At 44.1% G+C, this 25,474-nt stretch overlaps 1 protein-coding gene across 7 annotated transcripts in view; it reads right to left on the bottom strand.

Moving 5' to 3' along the window:
* The window catches only part of CEBPG (CCAAT enhancer binding protein gamma), a 121,762-nt gene extending 103,077 nt beyond the window's left edge, over positions 1-18,685 (bottom strand). The window contains exons 1-3 of one of the 7 annotated variants that reach the window (XM_088443898.1): positions 18,475-18,682; positions 18,111-18,212; positions 17,782-17,880 (exon numbers count right to left, since the gene is read on the bottom strand). Coding sequence is in view for 1 of the 7 variants with exons in the window: in XM_088443894.1 (XP_088300020.1) it covers positions 17,782-17,880; positions 18,111-18,212; positions 18,353-18,417 (266 nt within the window). In the remaining 6 variants the exon portion in view is untranslated. Of the gene's footprint in view, positions 1-17,781; positions 17,881-18,110; positions 18,213-18,268; positions 18,332-18,352; positions 18,443-18,474 lie in introns of those variants that run through there. The other 6 variants (XM_088443894.1, XM_088443899.1, XM_088443897.1 and 3 more) reach the window with 6 other exon arrangements.
* Positions 18,686-25,474: the final 6,789 nt, after the last annotated feature.

Here is a 25,474-nt window from a genome sequence, read left to right as displayed (position 1 = left end):
CCCTGGGGGCTGATAAGCCGAAGGGTAAGGCCTGAAACTGGAAATGTGAACTGCGAATCTGAGAAACGCCTGGTGAGGTGGCCAGATAGGAACGTGAAGGTAGGAGTCCTTGATATCTAGAGATACCATGAATTTGCCTTCCTCCAATCCCATAATCACCAACTGAAGGGACTCCATCTTGAACTTGAAAATTCTCAAGTATGGATTGAGATCCTTCAAATTCAGAATAGGTCTGACCGAGCCATCCGGCTTCGGAACTACGAAAAGACTGGAGTAAAAACACTTTCCGGTTTGATGTCTGGGAACTTGGACCACCACTCTCGTGGATTGAAGCTTGTCTATTGCTTCTTGAACGACACTCCAGTTGGAAACTGGTAAACCTGTGGAAAAAAACCGAGGTGGATGTTGAAAATGAAAGTCGAGCTTGTATCCCCGAGTGATGAGATCCCGGACCCAAGGATCCATACAAGTGTCTGTCCATATATCTCTGAAGTCCCGAAGACGCACTCCCACTCTGGAGTCCCCCAGGTGAGAGGGAAGCCCGTCATGCATTGGGCTTGGAAGTGGAATTAACCTCCTGTTGAGCAGAGGTTGTTGTTGCTGGGGCTCTACCCCGACCTTTGGAACCAAGGGTAGTTGATGGTCCTCCTCTGAAGCGACCACGTGAACAACCTGGGGCTCGAAAGGACCGAAGCGAGGGTCCAGATTAAGAGGAGGAGCCGCAGAAGGAAGATAAGTGGATTTCTCAGGCTACAGGAGGTAAATCCACTTATCTAGTTCTGAACCAAATAATACACTTCCTGTGAATGGAGGTGCTTCCACAGCTCTCTGATTCTGCATCCGCTTGCCAATGTTTAAGCCACAGCACCCTTCATGCTGAAGTCGCCAGAGCTGAAGTTCTGGAGGCGATATTGCAAACGTCTTTGGACGCTTCCCCTAGGTAAGCTGCCACTTCACCTATATGTTATGCCAACAGAATAAGGTCTTCCACCGGCAGCTGGTCTCTCATACCGTCAGCCAATTGTTTTGCCCAAAGCTCAATAGCCTTGCAAGTCCAGCAGTTTACATCACAGGACACAACCACCCCTGCAGCTGTGTAAATGGACTTGAGAGTGTTTTCCAATCTCCGTAAAATGTGTCTTTTAAAGACGTGGCTCCCGGGACTGGAAGCGTAGTCTTCTTAAACAACCGCGATACTGATGGATCTACTGTAGGGTGGAGTCTCACAGGATGTTCTGTTATCTGCTGGAAAAGGATAAAAAGATAATAACCGCCGGGATTGCCGAAATTAAAGTCTCTATCCCCTCGGATACAGGCTCAGACTCCTCTTGGAGTTCTTTAGGTGAATTTGGAGCATATTCACCTTCTAAATCTGGAATATCCTCTTCCTCCAAGTCGTCCGATTGGAGGACTGAGGGTATCTCTTTTTTGAGACCTGAGGAGAGAGTCCCGTAGTGGTACAGGCAAGTGTCATGGCTTTTGAAATCCCCTCCATGAGTATTGCTAAGGATCCTCCAGAGCTGCTGATCTGTAAGCCTTTCTTTGCGAGAAGCCTCCAGCTCAGCAGATAGAGAGAGAGGACATAACAGATGTATATAGACATAGGACTAACCACTGATCAATAAGCAGTTACTAACCTGCCTTAGATGCTCTCCTGACCAGCCTAAACCCCACTGTTACTTTCAGCCCAGGATTAGGCTATCCAGTTTCATAGAGCAGCTTGGATGCGCACCACACGCTGAACTCTTCCTGTAATGGCCACAAGCACACTTCAGGGAAGGGCTGGGGCAGCTGGGAGGAGAGCAGGGATCCGGAGCTAAGCTCCGCCCCCTGCTAGGTGCCTTTTAAAAAAAAAAATATGTATGCGCTGTCAGCGCTAAATACCGGCTTTTAAGCAGGTGAAGCGGACCCGCAGAATGGGTCGTCTATGCAACATGTGTGCCGTCTGGCTGCCCCTGCTAATTGGGGCAGTGCCATGTCTTACCGCCTGTAGTTATGGTTAACCTGGCTACCCCGCTAATCGGCGATCCAGGTAATACTTACAGGCTGCTATGCTGCCGGCGGCGGTTAGTGACTGTTGGGGGTCCGCTATATGCACTGCAAACAGCGGTATGCGGAACCCCCTGTATGGAGACTAAGTTCTCTGAAGTCGGGGACCCCAGGCGAAGTGCATACACTTGCGAGCGGGTCTCCCCGACAGCTCCCACGGTGCAGACAGGCAGTGCAGCTACTGCCCGTCTGCCCTCAATGCTTGCTCTTGTAAGTTCCTAAATCCTGAGTAGGTGTTTTAAAAGACGTCCAGCATGAACTTAGACTGGGTTGGTAGGAGGGGTATAGAGGGGGAGGAGCTAGTCACACTTTAAATTATTTTTTGAAGTGCCAGCTCCACTCAGGACCGTCTATACCCAACTATCTTGAAGCCTCCAGTGTCCCCTAGAGGATGAAGGAGAAACATCGGCAGTCTCACACGGGACTCGCCGATACCTGCAATCCGCAGGCTATTACATATACCCCCTCATCTCAATCCTTTACCTCCTCTGCCATGCTGAAAACTGCAACCCATTGGTAGTTATTGTTTTCCCTTGAGAGGTAGTGAAAAAGAAAAAATAGAGGATTTTAAAAAGGTACTTCTCTTGCTAAATAAAAAAATACTTTGATGTGGGATTGCTGCTATAAACAGCCAGAGGTAAAAAAGCACAAGAGTACAATTTATGGAAAGCCACGTTTGGTCAAAGACTGAATATTGATCCAGCCAAAGTAGAAAAGGTGCCTAGTAAGGCTATATGATCCATTTTCACAGAAATGTTGGTTTAGAGGTCAGAGTTGTTGGAATATTACATGAACTGTATGGAGAGATGGTAAAAGCACAAAATAGCCTAAATTTAATTAGTTGGTTCAGGAATTTGAAAAAGTTGTAGACGACCTATAGAATGCAATATCGGTATGAGAAATGAGTGGTTGACAGAAAGGTGACGGAGAATTATCAAAGTTGTTACAGGGAAATAGAAAGTTTTTAATAATAGACAGAATAGCAATTTTTGTGGATATGGAAAGGTTTGGATGTGTTAGAATGCAAATAGATACAGAAATCCTGATGCAAAAGATTTTGGGAGGGGGTCATTTTGGCGCCATGTGCTGGAAATTTAGACCGGCGATGTTATTTCGCAGTTGCAAATTCCACACATGCAATTCCATTCCAAACTCCCGAACAAGTTTCACAGCAAAATAAAATATTTTCCCTCGCACCCCCCATGAGCATGTGAAAAGGTAGAGAATGTATATGTATGAATTTTAGATATTTTGCTGTCCATTCAGCAAGGAGACTACATTAAATGTACATTAAATGTGAAGTTGCACTTGCACTTCATCTCTTACCAATGCACCTTGTTTATATATAGACTAAGGATTCTGGATTTGAACCTCTATACACTCCTGCCTATACCTTCTAATATCCTTCCTATAAACCTCTAAGGATAATGCTATTTTGCGTACGCAGTCATACAGTAAATAAAGACTCCAGACCTTGAACCTGTGGTTCCAAAGCACAAAGTATTATTCAAGCAAAAGTACAGTCAGTTACACACTATGATCTAAGTACAATTTAGCACAAAGAAATTATACAGACCCAAGTACAGTTATACATACGCAGGCGCTCTGGACCAGATCCCGGCATCAGCAAGATCACCTCCGTCAATCAGCTATCAGCAAGAAGACTTGAAACCCAGGGTCAGAGCACACATATTTATACCCCCCCCAGAAATAGACAACACAATAGAGAGGCTTGTTGCTGATGCCATTGGTTCCCAAGAGGGACGCATCTGTTACAGAGCATTTAACAGGTTGATTCAAATAGACACAGTCCAGCCTCTGACAGCTGGTTGCCTCTGTTTCCCGCCTCATGCAAATCCTAACAGTTGGTTTTATAATGTACATTTCGGTGCTTGAAGTCTCTGCGGCCCATAAGTTGCGAGTACATTTTGCGATCTTCCCACCGACGATACCGGGAAGCTGTGGAGAGGGTGCAGATCAGTATAATACCAAACACGGCATACTTATGTATTAAACCTGAGCTACTAAATAACCTTTATTTCACAGCAATTATAATAAATGAACTTGAATATTATACTTTAAAGCTTTGGAACCTTGTATGTAAATATGTAATGTGCAAGTATGTGGGGTTTGATAGAAAGACGCTAGTTAACTTGGGGCAGATGCGTGCGCGCATGAGGCTAATAAACAGCATTCGCATGCAGGATATTGTGCATTCGCTACTGAGCGTCATGTTAGCAGCTCAACTGTGCGTAATGTGCGGTGTTCATACACGAGATTCCATCTACTGCAATGCAAATGTGTTACCCCTAGCTGTCAAGCCGGGGCCATTCTGGGTGTGGGACTAAAACCTGTTTAGGATTCAGACAAATACAATTCAATGCCTGGGTTATATTACAATTGCCACAACTATACTTGTCTACATACAGGGATTCCCAATTTGTATGTAAAACACTCACAGTATTCTGGTGCATTGTCTATTCTATTTACTTTTTCTCAGGAGGCTGTTCTTCCAGTTGCCCTTGGTAGATTATCAAAAACATTGCCATCTGTACTTAGCTCGTGAGTTGTAACTCAAAATGGCGCTGGTCGCAAAATGGTGTCTTCAAGATTCTTGTTTCTAAAATGGAGTCTAGCTGCCATTCGCAAAATGGCGTCGCGCACGCCAATTTCTACGCTGATTCCGTCTCAGCCACTAATCCAGCTTCGACAAGACGAATACGCTTTTTTAAGTTTTCGTTTACTGTGAGTGGATTTTAAGATACAATTACCTTTAAATAAAAGTTATGTTTTAGATATATTTAACAAAAAGTAAACAGAAGAGTGCTCCAAAATAGAGTTCTTTTCTTTCCTCTCCTTTGTACTTCACTGGGAATGCCTGAGCCTTTGACCGCTTGGATGACAGAGACTGGAACCACCAGGGATGCTGGGGATTGCTTAACTTGTTGCCGAGATCTCCGGAACTTCTGCAGAATTTTCTTACTCCTGCAAAACCCAGTCACCAGGTCCGAAAACTTGGTTGCCATGGCAACCTGGTGCCCGGGATTTGTCAAACCCTGATATAGAACTTATTTATCAAGTTAGATTTTCACAAAATTATGCAGAAACTGCAGTTTCATACATGGGAAAGACTCCTCCAATACCTGTGAATGTAACTCACTGGGACAGCCGTTTATACTAATGCTGCGTACACACGGTACGATAAAGTTGTCAGATTTTAACGATAGGATTGTTATTGTTAAAATCTGACAGTTTCTGGCCCCTGCAAACGACCATACGATGGTCAATGCGCGGCCATGTATGGTCGTTATCGACCAACTACCGTAGTCTGTGCAAGCAGGAAGACCTGGTCGATATCGACCAGGTTAGCCTGCTTACTATAGGGACCCACGAACGTAGTTCGCCGGTTGTTAAGGGGTTACTGCATGTGTTGGATGAACATCCAACACATGCAGGACAATTAGACAACGATCGTGTGTACGCAGCATATTTATATATTTATAATATAGCGGGAATAATCATGTAAATAATGATCATCCCCGCTGTGATGTACAATGGTAAATTTTTAGTACATATGCCCAATAATCTGTTGTGGTTTGTTGCTATTCTCTTCACGCATCCAACATCAAAATGAACACAACGCAATAATTTTCAATGTCAAATAAAAAATAAATCTAAAATAAATAAATAAGTACATTTTAACTGTGCTGTACTTTATTTTTTTTCATAGCAAATATTTCATCAACAAAAGGCAGGACCTGGAAACGACCATTTATGCTGGAATACAGCAAAAGGAGGGGCAATTAACAAGGGTTAGATTACAGTCCAAACGCTACACAGCTTTGTTTACTTCTACAAATACGTCATTTCTTAAGAGTTATAATTCAATGGGACTTTCAGCATCCAATGTTTTCTGACACTGTGACTGCACCCACTGAATGCATATCATTAACTATAAAGAGGTACAAAAAGTAACTTGCCACTGGTAATACATTTAAAATAAGTACAAATAGCTATGGTGATGGCTGAAACCCAAGAGGGTTTTACACATGTACTGTATATTTCATGAAGTGCCACTTTAGTGTTAGAGCAAACAAGGAAAAATATTTAAATTCATATAATAGAAATATATCCACATTTCCAATCCTCACAGGCACTCAGTCTAGTTGTTCCAAATGATTGAGTTACATAAATAAAGTCCCTAATGACCAATGTGAGTTGTTTACAATTGCAAGGGTATTATGGGACAGACTTTAGTCAAGACACCTGCTTCATATATCAAGAACAAACACCTGTGCCTGTGTCATAGTTACGAAATAGTGGTGCTTTGTATATACTGTATGACAGACAAACCTTTTAACCACTTGATTTCAAATTGCAATAAACGTTGATAAGATAAAATAGCCTTAGCATTACTGGTTAGTCTCCTTTATTTTAGCAATATAAAATGTGCACTCTTGCATTAAATTATGAACACCAGCTTCACAGAAAAAAGTGATATATGCAAGATATAACTGAAAAAGTTACTAGGCCTATTTAATATTTTTTTATAGCTACTGTATATCACTTAAATGTTTGTTTCTATGATAATTTATAGGACAGAAGTTCCCAAGATTAGTTTTGTGTGACAAACCAATGTTAAAATAGCAAAATAATTTAATTACTTTCAAACCATGGGGCATATGTATCAAAGCTTGATGCGAGATAAAATTGCGAGATATATATCAACAATCAGCTTCTAACTTACATTTTGCAGGCTGTGTTTAAGAAATTATAGTTAGGAGCTGATTGGTTGGTGATATATATTTCACAATTTTCTCTCACATCAAGCTTTGATAGATATGCTCCCATATTTGCCTACTTTTGATAAAGCATTTCATAGAAATTGTGAAAAGCAATATATATGGATGCAGCACAGAGGAGTGCTCAGGAGTCCAAAAGTAGTTACAGATTGAGTCTCCCATATCCAAATATTCCGAAATACGGAATATTTTTGGCATGACTGAGATAGTCAAACCTTTGATTTTTGATGGTTCAATGTACACAAACTTTGTTTAATGCACAAAATTATTAAACTAAAGTATAAAATGACCTATAGGCTGTGTGTATAAGGTGTATATAACACATTAATGCATTCTGTGTTTAGATTTGGGCCATATTCCTAAGACATTTCAATATGGCATGTAATTATTCCAAAATACAGAATATTCAGATATCCAAAATACCCTTGGTCCCAAGTATTTTGGATATGGGAGACTCAACCTGTACAAATTTTTGCACAAACAAAACAAATAGTACAAAAGAGCACATAGGGTGTGATAAAACAATGAATCAACCCCTATCTCCCATCTACAGTGACGGGAGCTCAGGGGGAGATCTTCAATTCTTTTGAGCACCTATTCATTTTCACACATCGCCCCCAATTAGATCAAGTTTAGCCGTGTAAAACGGCTAAACCGGTCTAAAGTTCTAGTTAGCGTGCCCAAACTATAGTTTGGGCGCCCAAAACCAGGGCTTTTCGTACATTTCAGTTCGCCGCCTCAGGAGGGTGCAAACAGAAATGCCAGCATCACGCCCGGACGGAGCAACAATTGAATTGGTCCATCGGAAACCCATTAGTCAGAGCCGTGGGCGAAAACATTTTAATTCCTATTCCCATATAGTGCATTAGATCCATGTGTCTTGCACACAAAACCACAAATTTTAAAAACATACTTGGAAGCTATGTCATAATTAGAGTTATGGCATAACATACCTTTGTTAACTCTTTTTCTTCGTGGTCCATAGGGTCCACAGGATATACCTTGGGGGTATGTAGTGAATGATCCAAAGCAACAAAGAGCTACAGCTTTGGAGCTCCCAGCATGCACTGGTCCTCCTTCCTATATACGGAGTTGCCAAAGAAGTCATTAAGTCATCCAGCTCTGGTCCAAACAGTACCTTCCCCGCAAAAGGCAACATTTCCAGAGCCTTTTTGGACCCTGCATCCGCCTTCCAGGTCTTTAGCCGAAGTGATCTTCAGGCTGCAAATGAGTTAGCAGATACCTGCGTCAATAACCGCTTCCCGCATATACACAGCTGCTTCTCGCATTTGACCCAGAAGAGACTGTTGTTCTCTGGTTGCATCAAGCACAGTATTTCCATAGACTTTGTCTAATCTTCCATAGCTTTGGCTACCCAGGCTACAGCTATAGCCGGTCTGGTAATGGCTACAGATAATGAAAACATTGATTTCAAATAACTATAATAATCCTTAGTCACCTTCTGACGTATAGAGGCCGAAGCCTTAGATGTCAGTGAAACCTTCTCTTCTTCTATACTGAGGACACCTCTAACTGCTCTCACCAGAGAGGGGACATCCACAAGGGACTGATGGTCTTCTTCCACTGAGAAAGACCCAGAACTACACAATCCATCCTGTATAATATCCTGCTCAGACAGGCCTGCAAAACAGGACATGTTCTCAGCATTGGCGGTTCATCCTTCTCACCTTTACCTTCAGACATGATGGTAAATGGTATAAGGCGGACAGTATAAATGCAATGTGAACTTTATCAATGAAAAGCCCCACACCTCTTCAGAGGGATGAGGAGAAACACAGTGATAGATATAACCGACAATTTGAAAAAACAGGCAGTATAAATACAGAAGCTAGCATACAGTCGCATACAATGCATAAATAACCACAATTGCTGTTGCAAATGAACTCTGAATCAACAACCCAGCCAAGAAGGGGTATTGGTAGGATGTAGAGTGCTATATACCAGATCCAAGGGAGAGGTATACAGAGAGACAAACCAAAACCTCTGAGACCAACAGCTTCAGCAGGACACACACAAATGCTAACTGCGAGCGTCTCATCATAAAACAAGGTATTCAGATATAGTAAACCAGACGCAGGAATCCATACCCAGAAGTTTGCATCTGGGGAAGGAGCGGCCGGGGGAACGCCCATCTCCCCTACGCTGCGATTTTGACGGCCGGGTACACTGACCTCACAGTAGCAAGACGTTGACTAGTGCACTTCTAGTGCGTCTTACCACCCGTCCCCGGCGACAGACGATATGGTCCCGGCCGCCTTAGTGAAGACACGTTACACGAGGCCTTTACCCGCAGCCGCCTCCGATGAGTCTCTACACCGGAGGCCTGGACAGTCTCACTCTCCCCGTGAGGAATCACTTACCTGACATCTCAGTGATCGAACTGCAGTCCGGACCTCAACAAAAACAGCTAGCTAAGCCACGCTGAGGCCTGCCGAAAACCTCAGGGCATATATACTGGTTGCGGCATCGGCGGAGGTAGAAGGAGTCTAAACTCTGAAGTTCAAAAACTAAGGTAAATCATAAAAGAAAAAAGCTTGGGACTGCCTAGACAGTCCCGCTGTATAACAGGTGCGACTGGCTTGCCGTGCATCAAACAATAAAACAGAATGCCTGTGGCTGTGGGCGGGATACATAGGGAGGACCAGTGCATGCTAGGAGCTTCAAAGCTGTAGCTGTTTGGTGCATTGGATCGTTCCAACTACATACCCCCAAGGTAGATCCTGTGGACCCTATGGATCCTGAAGAAGAAATTCTGCTAAGATCTGTGCTGTCTCCAACATGCATGCACAGTGGAAGTCAGGGAGCACACCTCCCCTCTAATGGCTTCCACTGCTAGAGTGATAGGACAGACGCTAGCCTAGCCATAGACGTGGAGGACCCACAAGGAAAGGGTAAGTAAGCAGCCACAGGAGGGAGGGGGCAGGGTGGGACAGAGCGGAAGACCGAGGGGGACAGAGCAACAGAGAGAAGGGTGCAGGATAGGGCGGGGCAGCGGGCAGAGTGGAGCCCTGACAACACCACCATAATGCCATATCATATCTGGAATAAATTAAATTACAGCTTATCTCACAGTACATTGACAACTTTCTACGGTCCTACAGCAAATTACAGAAATCTCACATAGATGACATGACTCATCCTCAAAACAAGCAAAGACGCACAATGTATCACAACTTAATCCCGAAAGCCTGAGGGAAGGGCAGAGCATTGAGGCGTGGGTAGGGTATGCTCTGCATTTGCCGAAGTCACGTGCGCTCCCAAAAAGTGGGCATGGTCATCTGGGGAGGGGGCATGTCTTCATGACATTGCCCCAATTTGTCACACTTGGGGGCGTGCCCAGCACTTACGGAGCATTCGGTAACCGTGACCATTCCCACCCATAAGACTACGGCCCACGGATGGAGCGGTATAGGGCAGGCTGTCTTAGCAGGGCGCCGCTAAAAGGGCAGGGTACATTTTGCCCCTTTAAAAATCGGGTAGGGCGCAGCTCCCCACTAAAGACCCCCATACATCAGCAATCGATTGTGGCAATTCTGCAATTTGCAATTGATTGTGTATAAAAATCTGCAATGTATGGGATTCACAGATTGCAGCCAAAAAGTGATTGGAATTGTTAAATCAGATTGTCCACCATGTTGGATTTCACAAATAGATTGGGGCTGTAAAATGCTAGTGTATGGATATGATCAGCAGATTTGCAGACCGTTACTAGTAAAATGATGGGCCTTTCAAGATTGTTAGATCTGTGTTTGCTGCAATCGATCTGCATATCACTGAAAAAGATCTGTAATGTATGGGTGCAGATTGCTAGATTGGGAGTTCCTAAAATCGGGCAATAAATCTTCAAATTGTTCAACTGTGGTTTTCAGATTGCTGATGTATGGGGGCCTTAACACAGCTTAGCGGAAACACTAATGACGTTATCTCTCTCTACATGTTATCACTAACATGTTATAAAGGCAATTAGTTCTAAATCAAGGAGAGTCAATTCAACAAACACTAAGGCTGGGTACACACGTAAAGATTTTCTGTCCAACCATCCAACTAGTTGATTGGTTGGAATAAAAATCTGGTAATGTATGGGAGCAACTGATGATCAGCAATTTGCTCCTAAATGCCAGAAAACAGATGAAAATGGTCGTCAGACAAGTTTGTTAAACGTTTGATCCAAACAATTTGTTCAAACAACAGTTTTTGTCAATTTTTCGGCGTTTGGGAGCAAATTGCTGATTGTCATTTGCTTTCATACCTTACCAGATTTTCATTCCAACCAATCAACTAGTTGGATGGTTGGACAGAAAATCTTTACGTGTGTATGCAGCTAAACTGATTTCATCCTACAGAGCATCCACTTTTTATGGAAACACAATTACAGTACCTGCATGGTTTGAAGGAGAGTTATGCCAAAAAAAAAAAAACACAGGGACAGCAATGAGAACCCAGTCTCAAATTTTGGAATCATATTTATGAGTAGGTGGGAGTACAGTTACATCTGGTCTGAGCATTGGTGTTGGGAAAACTGGTTCTCTGATGTTGTTACATATGTGTCCTCATACATCTAGCCTCCATGTGTGTTAAACAGCCCTTCTAGTCACGCCATGCCGTGGCGTGACTTTGTAGCGCTGACCGTCTTTTCATGTGACTTTTTCCCTTCAAATGGTCTTATTCGCACAGCGATGTGAATAAGATGAAAAAGCAGCTTCTGCTGATTAAAATTATATGTGGCATGCCTATATTCTATGTGCAACTGCAGCTGTGCCACTGTAACATAGCATTTTGCATGCAGATACACCCGCAGTTGCACACAGAATATAGGCATGCCGCATATAATTTTAATCAGCAGCAGCTGCTATGCGAAAAAGACGTATTTGAAGGGAAAAAGTCACTCGAAAAGATGCTCGGCGCTACAGAGTCACACAGCGCTCACACGTTGTGTAAATCGACTTGTAGTGCACAGAGGATAGATGTATGTGGAGACATCTGTACATAGATAATGTCATTCATCTGGATAGGCGCTAAAGATATACTCACCGACTTCACCAGATAAACAAGTATAACAATCTGATATTCACTAGTTTGGCCCCGTTCATTTATACCATCTTCTCATGGTGTACACGGTTATAAGCCTATGGAGGCTTAAGAGCAGGAGAGAGATAGTTTTATCGTTAAAAGCTGAAGTAGTGAAACACACGTTGGCGTTATCGCTGTATGCCTTAATCTCTGTAAAATATACTGAATGATTGCCTAGTAACTGATGTCATCTCTATAATATTTATATTGTGATGTAATGTCTTCGGTGTAACAGATTGGCTGCAGCACTCTTACACTGTCAACAGACTAATCACTTTAGCCCTATCCTGTAATCACTGTGTGAAACAGCAACACATTTACAATCCACACAACAAATATATTAATAGGGTGGTCAATGCTCATTGTAGGAACATTGTGGAAGCTCCTCAACATGAACTATTAGGATACAATAAAACATAACAGATTATGAATTACAATGCAGTGCTGAAGAAGCAATGGGCTGCATATGAAAAGGTTAATATAGCTGCAGTAATTTAATGAATATAACAGTGTAGTAGAATTGTGATGAATATAACATTGGTAATTATCTGCGTCTTCAAATAATAATAGAAAGAAATTTCCAGTGAAAACTTTAATTGTAATACGCTGTTCCTATGAGAATCATTCATAGTGAATAAGACAACGCTGATACAGAGAAGGTTTCCTTTGTGAACAGGGATTATTGTGAACATAATAGAGGAGATTATCCCAGTGTTCATATTCAGTATATTCCCATATAACACATGGTCTCTTCCTGTGTTTTAATGACATATTAGATAGCCACACTGTGTATCCCAATTGTGCGCATGCGCAGTGTCAGCTTCCACAGGAGAAGCTTTTCACAAACGTGAAAGTCTTCTACAATTTGCCAGGGATGTAACTCGCAGGGACAACGGTTAACGCAAACTATGTCCCTGTGAGTTCCCCTATGTACAGAGCAGGGACATTTTCATTAAAAATGAAGATACCCCCTGCGATATGGATACTTAATCGCGACAGTTCTGCGATTATTAGTACATAGACCCAAAAAACTTAAAGACACTGGCCCAAATAATGGACATTTTACCATCCAAATACACAATCAATAGAAAAACAGCGCTAAAGAACAATAGTAATTAAAATAGAATAAGCATCATTTAATCTCAGAAATAATATATATCGAGACAGCTACAATTAGCAATGAAAAACATACATGTAAACCTAGTATTGAGGTTAATTAATGGAACCTTGGCACTGGAAAGAAATGGACAGTTCTTGCATACCAATAGAGTCCAGTGGGTGACAATAGTCCAGCTATTTAAAATGCTTTACCGGCTTGTGGCATCAATAGACAAGGATCCTAATTAGCGATGGTCCTGATCAGCATAGAAATAAAACGCAGAGTAGTGGAATCCTTGGCCGCTGTCCCGAGAATCCAGTGTCAAGGTGCATCCACTTAATGCATTTCGCTGCCTTCATGCAGCTTTTTCAAAGGCCTTTGAAAAAGCTGCATTACAGCAGCGAAACACGTCAGGTGGCTGCACCATGATACTGGACATTTTTAAATTCTATATTCATTGGGATATTGTCCGAAGTTGGGATTACCAGCCTGTGATTCTTGGGACTGTGGCCAAAGATTCCACTACGCTGCCTTGGATTTCTATGCTGATTAGGACCATCACTAATTAGGATCCTTTACAAGCCGGTAAAGCACTTTAAATAGCTGGACCATTGTCACCCACTGGACTCTATTGGTATGCAAGAACTGCCAATTTCAGTGCCAAGGTTCCATTGATTTACCGCAATATAAGGTTAACATGCGTGTTTTTCATTGCTAATTGTAGCTGTCTTGTTAGGTATTATTTAAGAGATTAAATGATACTTATTCTATTTTAATAACTATTGTTCTTTAGCGCTGTTTTTCTATTGATTGTGTATTTGTTTACTAAGGAGAATGTCTACCTCCGAGTAACAGCAGCTTGGAGAAATAGCTTATAGCAGCGGCAATATTTACATTTATAGTAACTTTTCCTTCCATTTTACCAGCCAACCCCAGAATAATAAACAGAGACACCAGACCTGAAGACAAATCTAGTTACAACCAACCTAGAACAGCTCACCATCACCCACACCACACTAGACAACACAAGCAGAAAAGGAGGCACTGCTCTGGCTCCTGCTCTAAATGCAAAAAACAACAAAGTCCATCAGGGAATTCACATCAAACCAAAAATTCAAAAAATACAAAATAAAGATTTTATCACATGCAATTGCAGTGCTGCTATATATTTATCAGAATGCACCTGCCAACATAATACATAGGCAGAACTGTGGAACAATTGAAGGCATGAATGCTGAGCACATACGAAACATAAAGGGCACGATTCTATTCAATGTGAAGTGAATAGTGCCGGGAATCAGCTCCCGAAGCTATTCAATTCATATACACTGTTAAGCCCGACTAGGATTTCTTCTTGCATCCCTCCAGGGATGCGAGTAGAAATACGACAAAAGTCCAGGCGCGATGCTGTTTTCTGACCTTAGCACCGGGAAAACAGCATCACACCGGTAAGTTTAGTCGGAGAATGCCAGAAAATGAGCCTTCCCCGACCTAAAATCGCAATGGATTGAATAGCTCTGGGAGCTCAATCCCGGCGCTATTCACATTGCGTAAAATAGAATTGTGCCCAAACAAGCAATATAAAAAGATATCACTTTTACACTAATGTCCAAAGTCTGACCCGGTACTTGGAACAAGGTTCCAAACCAGGTCAGATCCGGGACATACTCCCTGAAGACTGCGGCGCTGACCCAGGTTATGCCCGGCGTCGTTCACACAGCGCTCTGGTGCAGTGGAACTGGTCTGCCTGCGCTTGGAGATGACATCATCGCCAAGCGCCGGAAAATCCCGGTAACCCGGGTCGTCTTACCCATTTACAGTGCAGAGTAACATGGGTCGTTCCAGTGTTAATCCTGCAAGCTACCTAGGTTGGATTGCCCTTTTACACCTAGCAGCAACCCAGGTTAACCCAGCAGTAACCCGGGTTTTAGCTGTGGCGTAAAAGGGGTATGACAGACTTTCAAACCTTCAACCCCAAAGGACTTAATCTAATAAGAACAAAAGAAGTTAAAAATAAATAAATCTGGAGAGGGAGGGACTACATCAAGAAAATAAAAACTTAAATGTATACATATAACCAGGCACCAGATGGCCTTAACCTAGATAAAAATTAGGTAAAATCCATAATCACTGTTTAATTAATACCAACTATGCTTTATAATAATTAAGGATAACCTTTAGTGAACAACCAATTATCTTGTAAACTCCATACACACGATTTTTTGAACGATATCGTTTAAAAAAAATCGTTCACTTTCTGAGTCAAACGATGAACGATTATCGTTCATGCATGTTTGTAGTTCAGTCAGACTTGTCAACTCAACGATTTTCATTAAGGGAATATGCAAAAATTTGTTTGTAGTTCAAAAAAATCGTTCATTACACTTTAAAAAAAATCTGGCAGAAAATCATTCATAAAATCGTTGGTAACAAAATCGTTGTTTGTGTATGCAGCTGTAATATATATTCTGACACATGAAACATAACTGGACACATTACGTTGAGCCACATGCTACTGTACATATGCAATCCATCAGTATAACATCAATTTACACCACTACTCATCCGTATCGCAGAGATATATTTTTCACGGAGCGGGTACGAGATCCTGACAGTCAGGATGCATGCGGTCAGAATACTGACAGCAGCATCCAAACGGTCAGAATCCCAACACATTTCTGTAAGTATTATTACCCTTACCCTAACCCTCCCATCCCGCAGCATAATACTATCCATAGAGCCTAACCCTAATCCTTAACTACGTAATCTGTAGGTATTCTGACACTCAGGGTGTCACTGTTGGTATTGTGACCATCGGCATCCTGACTGTAAGGATGCCGACTACATCCCATTTTCCACAGAACACAATGATTTGTCAATATATTGCTCACACATAACCAAACAATAGGAACATTGTCGCATAGTAGTATATAACTCCAATTTTATTATAATTAACTACTTAAGACCCAACATATATATGAATTATTATGGTATAATACACATTAACTTTAGTAGAAAGACATGGATACATTTACCGAATAAACAGTGACTAAAGTCGGGTACACACTTTCCGATGCCTGCCCTGTACCCCACCAGGTACCGTTGCTAAGAGGCCGTACACACTATGCTTCAACTAGTGCAGGGATGGGGAACCTAGGGCCCGGGGTCCATATAAGGCCCTGGAATCATTTGGTCTGGCCCTCTGAACTTTTTTCTGCTAGCCTCATTTGGCTAGCAGGGTGCCCAGAATAGCACCCTGCAGCCAGAATCTATGCAGCAGTGCCACCTGGAGTGTCCTTAGGACGCTTCAGACGGTCACACCGCTGCCCTTACAGCTCCCAGAGCATCCTCAGGATACTCCCAGAGCATACTCAGGATGCTCCGGGCATTACTGTAATCACCGGCGATTGTGGCCCCGCCCCTATGTGACATCACACAGAGGGGACGTGGCCCGCGAATAATGTTATATAAATCAAAATGGCCCTCGACAGAAAAAAGGTTCCCCACCCCTCGTCTAGTGTGTACCCCCCATAAGAATTTACATCTGTAGCCTCATTATTTGTGTAGTACACAGCACCATCCCTGGCTGAACTGTAACATGCAGCAAATAATTGTGCACCCAAAAAACAAAAAAGTTTTTTTTTTTTCTTCAATGTTGTCATAGCTACTCCCCTCGGTTTAGACCCTTACATGCGCAGAATCTCTTCATGTGTTGGTCACGGTCACCAAAAGAGGGCGGGTGCAATCCACCAGAGAGGAGAGTTAAATGTATTATCTAGATGCCCTTCACGGAGTGGACCCTGACTTCATCAGTTACTATCCAACGTCATTCCCTACTATCCACGTGGATAGAGGGGGGAATATAAACCTGTGGCGAGTAATGTGAGCCACCGTGCCCAAAGCGTGGCGAGCGAACACATTTCTTTGTTTTATGGCCTTTATGGGCATGGAACCACACTTCCACATCACTTCAAGATGAGTGCGAAGCAGGTCCATGCACTTAAGAATCTTAAAAGACAACTTTAATACATCTCCCCCATGTCACAAAAACAATCTAGCAGCACAGATGGTGTATTGCAGGGGTTCACAACCACGGTCCTCAAGTTACTCTAACTGTCCAGGTTTTAAGAATAGCCATACATAAGCACAATGTCTTAATTAGTACCTCAGTTATTTTGATTTAACCATATGTGCTCAAGCATGGATATTACTAAAACCTGGAGTGTTAGTGTGCCTTGAGGACCGTGGTATATTGGTTAGAATTACTGCCTCACAGCACTGAGGTCATGGTTAGGACTAGACTATAGAGGGCTGATGGACCTGTGACATCACACCCACGTGACCCGGCCTGAAAGGGGGAAGGGCGGGGATGCTAAGGGGGGACCAAAAGTGTGCGCTCGCCACGCTTCGGGCACGGTGGCTCGCCACAAATATTTATTCCCCCTCTATGCCCTAGGGCAGTGGTGGCTAACCTTGACACTCCAGATGTTGTGGAACTACATATCCCAGCATGCCTTGCCACAGTTTTAGCATGCCCTAATAGCAAAATGGTAGCAGTGCATGCTGGGATATGTAGTTCCACAACATCTTGAGTGTCAAGGTTAGCCACCAAGGCCCTAGGGGATGGTAACGCAGGAGTGGTCCAGCCTCCTGCAGTGGTCACATGGTGGATACGTCACAGAGGTCCTTTCTCCAACTTGGAAATAGCAGCAACCCTGAGGTCATGGGCTCAATTCTTACCACGGCCCTCTGTGGAGTTTGTATATATTCTCCCCAAGCTTGCGTGGGTTTTCTGCTGGTACTCCAGTTTCCTCCCTCAATCCATAGGTTAACTGACTCCTGACAAAGAAAAAATAACCATAGGGAATATAGATTATAAAGTCCACTGGACTTTACAATATATTCTACTACACAGAGCAGCTCAAATCCATACAATCCACAGCATACCCTGTCAGCATACCGGCCAATCAACCCAATTTGACCTATAGGCTATACAATCCCTCAGCCCACTATGAAACATCTCAGGCCAGAAAGTTAATAAATCCTGCACAAATCAAACTGTCTTACACCTTTGACTGCTGTAGACCATGAATTTTCCCTTGCCGGGCTCACTGAAAACGGAAGCTTTAACGGCAACCCCTGCGGCTGGCTGAGAACGCCGACATTCTTGGCTGGGGAGACAGATTTATAACCAGTTAACTAAACTGAATAAAAAACCCAAACCCACTTTTTCAAAAGCGGTGTGAAACTGCAGGAACCACCTGACGAGAACTTAATCTACAAGGAATATCGTACATCATATACTTTCTACCTGTGCCCAAATTCTATTAAATCTCCCACTATGTTCAAGGTTTTAGGTCTTTTTGCGACTTTCATTTAATCTGCGCCTAACTAGCGTCTGACTCGTAGTTATGGTCAATACATTGACTGTACCTGAAAGCGGAGGGGTCCTGTAGCCTGGGGAGGGACTTCTTCCCCTCCCCACCTTCTCGTATTAGCCCTTTTGATAGTTGATAGTGGGATATATATATATATATTTTATTACTGTTTAATCTCCGCCTTTTGACTCAAACGGCTTCAGGATCAGCCTGACCGCACAAATGAACGTTGCGAAATCACAAAGCTATCTGCCCTTATTAAGAAACTGTATGATGCAATCCTGTGAAAGACAGCTCGAATAGCCAATCAGATACTTACTTGATAAAAATAGCACGTTACACAGCTCCCCATAAGCGTTCAGTTCTAAACACTAGAGAAAAACAACTGTTAAAAAAAAAAAAGAAAATCGAAGAAAGCCGCCATTTTTCTAGAGACTCAATTTCTTTAATAGTAATAATAATGCTCTGCACGAGCGTCTCTTTAAATATGGCTGTAGGTGACATCAACACTTTCTCTTTTTTACCAGAACTCTCTCCATTCGATGTCATTTTTTAAACTTAGATATATTGTTAGCTATGCGACAGTGTTATGTGATAAGTGATAACAGGCTTTAAAGAATACTGTAGTGGAAAAGAAAATAAGCATACGCTCCAAACTACCAGTGAATAACACATGCAATTTTAGCTGAATAGCAATTAAATTTACATCTAACCCCAACAGTTATATAAGCATTCCAAATGTCATAACACTGTAATTGGACTGGAGGTAAATATATCGGTACAGGGGGCGTGGTCCCACCATAAAGTGGGCGTGTCTATTGCATTCTGGTCTTTATCTGCATACGATTATAATGGAGCGTACACACGGTCAGATTTGTCAGACTTGTCAGATTTGTCAGATGAACGATTGAACGATTAAACGATCTGAACGATTTGAACGATTTGACCAAAGTTTTGAACGATTTGAACGATTTGTTCGATTGAACGATTTTTGACTGCATTAAAATGAATGGAATTGTCCAAGTCTGACTGCAAACACATCAGATGTCAGAAATCGTTATCTGACCATCGGGAACGCGCATCGTTGATCGTCCATCGTTCAGGCATGTCAGATATGAACGATTTTCCTTCAGATATGAACGACTGAACGATTTTTAAATCGTTATCGTTCATATCTGAAGGAAAAATCTGACCGTGTGTATGCACCATAATAGTGCATACACACAGTCAGATTTTTCTTCAGATCTGAACAATAACGATTTTAAAAATCGTTCAATCGTTCATATCTGAAGGAAAATCTGACATATCTGTCAGATCTGTCAGATGAACGACTTGAACGATGCGCGTTCCCGATGGTCAGATAACGATATCTGACATCTGATGTGTTTGCAGTCAGATTTGATTCCATTCATTTTAATGCAGTCAAAAATTGTTCAATCGTTCAAATCTTTGGTAAAATCGTTCAATCGTTCATCTGACAAATCTGACCGTGTGTATGCTCCATAATTAACTATTTATTTGAACTACAAACTATTTTTGCATATTAACTTAATGAAAATTGTTGAGTTGACAAGTCTGACTGAACTACAAACGTGAACGCGCATGAACGATAATCGTTCATCGTTTGACTCAGAAAGTGAACGATTTTTTCAAATGATTATCACTAAACAATATCATTTAACGATAATCGTTCAAAAACTCGTGTGTGTATGCAGCTTTAGGGATGGCAATCGACTGTTCTAACATCATTGGTCTCTATTGATGGTACAATCATACTTGTCTAATTTTAAAAACGAATTTCAGTAATATGTTGAGGGGTGTGCCATGCTCCGCCCAAAGGTGTGTCTAGCTAGCTTCATTAGGGTGTGTACCCCCTGGAGGATGTTTTACCCAATCTATTCAGATCAGTGGCGTAACTAGGGCAGGGCGATCAGGGCACGTGCCCTGGGCGTCGTGGGACCGGCGGCGCCCTAGCCAGTGTAGTGCCGACTACAGTGAGTACGGTCAGCGCTACACATTTACACAGGACCGGCGCTAGGCTTCCAGCGCCGGTCCTGTGCTGCACAGCCGAGCCCCTTCCCTCCCCCTGAGCGCTTGCCCAAAAGAGCCAGGAGGAGGGTGGCAGGCGGGCTCATGCTGTGCATAACACACACATCGCCGCCAGCGCTGGCGGCGATGTGTGTGTTAATCAGCAGCCAATGAGAGTCAGACTCTCATTGACTGCTGCAGCGCCCACTGCAAGAGCCGGTTCCTGCAGTGGGTAATGGGAGAGATGTCATGACGTCTCTCCCATAATGCAAAGCGCGCCAGCCCAGGAGGACTGACGTGGCGGGAGCAGTGGCCGGAGTTGGAGCGTGGATTCAGGTAAGTGTATTTTTTTTGTGTGTAACTTGTGTGTCTGCAGTATGGGGAACAGGGGGAGATACTACTACTGGGGGCACCATTACTGGGGGGGAGCTACTACTACTACTGGGGGCACCATTACTGGGGGGGAGCTACTACTACTACTGGGGGCACCATTACTGGGGGGGATACTACTACTGGGGGCACCATTATTGGGGGGGAAGATACTACTACTACTGGGGGCACCATTACTGGGGGGGTGAGCTACTACTACTCGGGGCACCATTACTGGGGGACCTCTACTCGGGGTGGGGCACTACTGGGGACTACAACTGGGGGGCTACTACTGGGGCACTGCATCGGGAGGGGGAACCTCTACTGGGGACTACTACTGGGGGGAAACTACTACTGGGGGCACTATATAAGTGGCTTACTACTAGGGGACCCACTACTGGGGGCACTAAATAGGGAGGACAACTACAGGGGGCACTGTATAAGGGCACTGGATAGGGGGGGATCACTACTGGGGGCCTGCATAAGGGGGAGCACTACTGGGGGCACTGCATGGGGCAGGGACTAATGCTGGGGGCACTATATAAGGGACTAGGGGCACTGCACTTGGGGGACCACTACTGGGGGCACTAAATAGGGAGGACCACTACAGGGGGCATTGTATAAGGGGCACTGGATAGGGGGGATCACTGCTGGGGGCCTGCATAAAGGGGAGCACTACTGGGGTCACTTCATGGGGGGGACTACTGCTGAGGGCACTATATAAAGAGCACTGCATAGGGGGTACCACTACTGGGGGCACTGCATAGGGGGGACTACTACTGGGGTACTATATAAAGGGCACTGTATAAGGGGGTACCAATACTGGGGGCACTGCATTGGGGGGACTGCTAGTGGGGGCACTATATAAGGGGGACCACTACTGGGGCACTTCATAGGGGGGACCACTACATGGGGCACTGCATAAGGGGGACCACTACTGGGGGCACTGAATAAGGGGAACTAATGAGGTGCTGCATAAGGGGGACCACTACTAGGGGTACTGTATAAGGGACACTACTATGGGCCTCCATAAGAGGGACCACAACTGGGGACATTGCATACTGTGGGAACTGTATAAGGACTCGGAGCGCTACTGGGGTTAAGGTGCATATGGAAAGGAATGTTCAGAGTGATGATAAAGGGGTGTGTATCATGTTGACACGCCCCATTTTTAAGTGACCACGCCCATTTTTTTGCAAATGGGGAGGCCTCCATTTTTAAATTTGCCCTGGGCTCCAAATACCCTAGTTACGCCACTGAACCAGATATCATCATATCCCCATCCCATATAGAGTACAAAATAGAGATGGACATCGGAAGCCAACGTTTAGCAACCTTCGATGTTTCCGGTTCAATGGAAGTACTTTTTCCATTGAATACCAGAAAATCCGATGGTTGCCAGCCATCGGATGCAGCTAACTGATGCCCATCCAATGGCTGGCTGTGGCGAGGGGGCACACACTGCTGCTCATAGCAGAGCAGCATTTGTGCAGCAGGAGAATAGATGCCATGCGCATGTGCACAGCATCTATTCTTAGTGTAGGTGAGATGCTGAGCACTCCCCCACAGTGACGTGAAAGGGGTGCAGCAAGGCACTGCCCTCGCCATTCCGAGTCCGGCTCGGGTTTTCCCGCCTGACTTGGATCCGAAAATGAGGCAAAACGTCATCAATCCTGCGTCGGATTCTTACGGGTTTTGGATTGTATATAAGTACCTCCCAGCAGTGATCATCACCATTTCCTTGCAAAGTCCCAGGCTGTGGTCTGTCCAGGGGGCTGTATTGTCCAATTCGGGGGTGTTCTGTGCTCCATCTAGTGGGTGTGCAGGGGTGTGCTGTGCTCCATCCAGGGTGCTGTGTTGCTCATCCAGGGGTGTGCTGTACTTGGTCCGGGTGGCTGTGTTGTCCAATCCAGGGGTGTGCTGTGCTCCATACAGGGGGCTGTGTTGTCATCCAGGGGTGTGCAGGAGTGTGCCGTGCTGTCCATCAAAGAGTGTGCTGTCCAATCCAGTGTGCTGTCCATCCAGGGATGTGCTCTCCATCCATGGGCTGTAAAAAAAATAAAGTCAATAAAAGTTAAAAAAAATACAGTAAAAAAAAAAAATTAAAAATAGCTTTTTGTTTTGTGCTATACCCCAGTGTATCCATAAAAGCACCGTGGACCTCATTCAGAGTCGGTCAAAGTGGTCGCACAGTCGTACGCATACGATGTTTTTCATTCTGCGCCTGTGCACGGCTAGCAGTGCGCATGTGCGTACGAGCTCTACCGATCAAAAATACTGTCGGTCGTAAGGCTTCCGACACGGAAGTGGATTGCTAAAGTTGATTGACAGGAAAGACCGTTTGTGGGAGTATACGGTGGTGGTGGTCTGGAAACGGAGGCGTTCTTCAGCGTTTCCAGGCATTTTATGGGAGTGCATAAATTACCTGCTTCGTACGACCAAGAATTGCGGATGCATGAAAACGTCACTCTACGAACAGGCTGATCGTCCAGGCTAAGGTAGGCAAGAAGCGTCCGTAAGCCACAACAGTACAATCGTTAATCTGATGTTACCTGCGATGTTTCGATTTTGAACCACACAAACCAAGCAGCTAAGATTGCTGCATTGTAACTATTAACACTGCTAAGTACCTTGTAACTCATTTCACTTGCGTGTGCATTAGGAAATTCGTAACACAAATGTTTCTTTGTGCTTTTTAAACAGTTTTGGTTTAAAACAGTTTTTAAAACATCTAGCATTGTGTTTTGCGTAGCAGCCTTTTCAGATACCACACTTTTTAAACCTTGTAAACATTGATATAGTTAAAGATAGACATTTTTGGTAAGAAATTTTTTTATTTTGTTGAAATTTGCCTTTCATCACAATGTAAATAATAATTGTTTAGGCAACATTTTGTATAAAATTAAAATAATGTGAAAAAAAAAAAGCTTGAGACATTGGTGACAAGAAATATGGGGACTGGACAACAGGTGAGGGAGGAGATATCCAGGGCTACTTGCATCGTTTGGGCCGGCTCGGAGGAAGAGGTAAGCTACGGACAGCCGACTGGCGTGTAACACGCCGACTGGCCTGGCCAGAGGTAGATGGGATTTCCTCTGGCCTAGGCATAGGGCTGTCCATACTTGCGGGGGTGGCTATTGGGCTGCCAGAGGTGGTGGTCCTGGGAGGAAGGTGTCACAATTGGTGTCTGCGAGTTACCTGTCTCAGGTGGTGATCGGATTTCAACGGAGGCCGGCATGACTGGAACTACAGATGATGTAGATGAATAGCTATTTTATTATAAGAAGTGGGTAGCAGTGAGAACTGCCTTAGTGATGAGTGACTGGAACTGGAAACTTGAGACGTTGGAATGTGACCAGAAGAAACTTGGAGGGACTGGACTGGGACCGGCAGGTAGGCTGACTGAGCTGGTCGGGTTACTAGTAGATGGGCTTGCATACGGATGGTAGCGTGGAAGCTACTTGTTGTGGCTTGGGAAGCCGTGGGTAGACGTTGGTAGCTGGGTGGCTACATGGAGCGGCTGGATAGCCGTGGGTAAACGCTGGTATCTGGGTAGCTACGTGGAGCGGCAGGATCGCTGTGGGTGGACGCTGGTAGCTGGGTAGCTACGTGGAGAACTGACGAGCTTGGAACTTGACTCTAGACTGGAACAACGTGGACTGAACTTATGAGCTTGGAACTTGACTCTGGACTGGAACAATGTGGACTGAACTAGAGCTTGGAACTTGACTCTGGACTGGAACAATGTGGATTGAACTGGAATAACGTGACAATGGCTGAAGGGAAATCAGGTAATGCTGAGACGAGGGTTAAACAGGGTGATCCGGAAATGCTGTGACAAGGTTGGAACTCAGGTGCAGGCTGGATAGGATAATTGGGAATAACAGGTTACAGGAAGGAATGGGTAGGTTTGGGAATTTGCAGGTTCAGGGAGGGGAGAAGGTAGGTAAAAGGGACAGGAGTTGATCCACAGCAGGAAGCAAGGCAGGGTGACACGATGCAGGTTTACAGAGTGCCAGGGACCAACCAGGAATAGGACTAACAGCAGAGCACAGGCCAGGTATGCTGTAACAGGACGTTTGGATGCCAGTTATTACTGTAGCAGGTTTTCGGGATGCACCAGGGGTTGCTGTCAGCAGGCTTACTGGATTGCCAGGTTTGGCTGTAACAGGTTTTCTGGAAGCATCGGGGGTTGCTGCCAGCAGATTTACTGGATTGCCAGGTACAGCTGAAACAGGTTTTCTGGATAGAGCCAGGGATTGCTGTAGCAGGTTTCAGGGAAATACTTGAATGCAGAAACAGCATGAACCATACACCACGGGAAGACGAGATGTTCAGGCCCAGAATGCTATCAGGAGAGGATATATATATCATGGGTCTGGCAGCAATTGGTGGATACGGACAGGTGGTCTAGTAGTAGCATTCTGAGTGGTGGAAGGCACAACATGCAGAGGGAGTATTCATCTCTGCAGCTCTGAGAATCAGAACCACACCTGTGATTCCAATCAGGGCTAGCAGTGCTCACAGACAGAGGAGAGGTCAGGTGCAATAATTAGAGCAAATCCTCCAGGCAAATTACACACACAGCTCCATGGGGAAGCTGACAGGGGTAAGTCCCAAGGCAAAAAGGTGACAACTAGACAAGGTCGTGACAGAAG

This window comes from Taudactylus pleione, unplaced genomic scaffold (assembly GCF_031769625.1).
Source record: "Taudactylus pleione unplaced genomic scaffold, aTauple2 ptg000336l, whole genome shotgun sequence".
NCBI lineage: Eukaryota > Metazoa > Chordata > Amphibia > Anura > Myobatrachidae > Taudactylus > Taudactylus pleione.
This window is presented reverse-complemented; position numbering and strand designations above follow the sequence as displayed.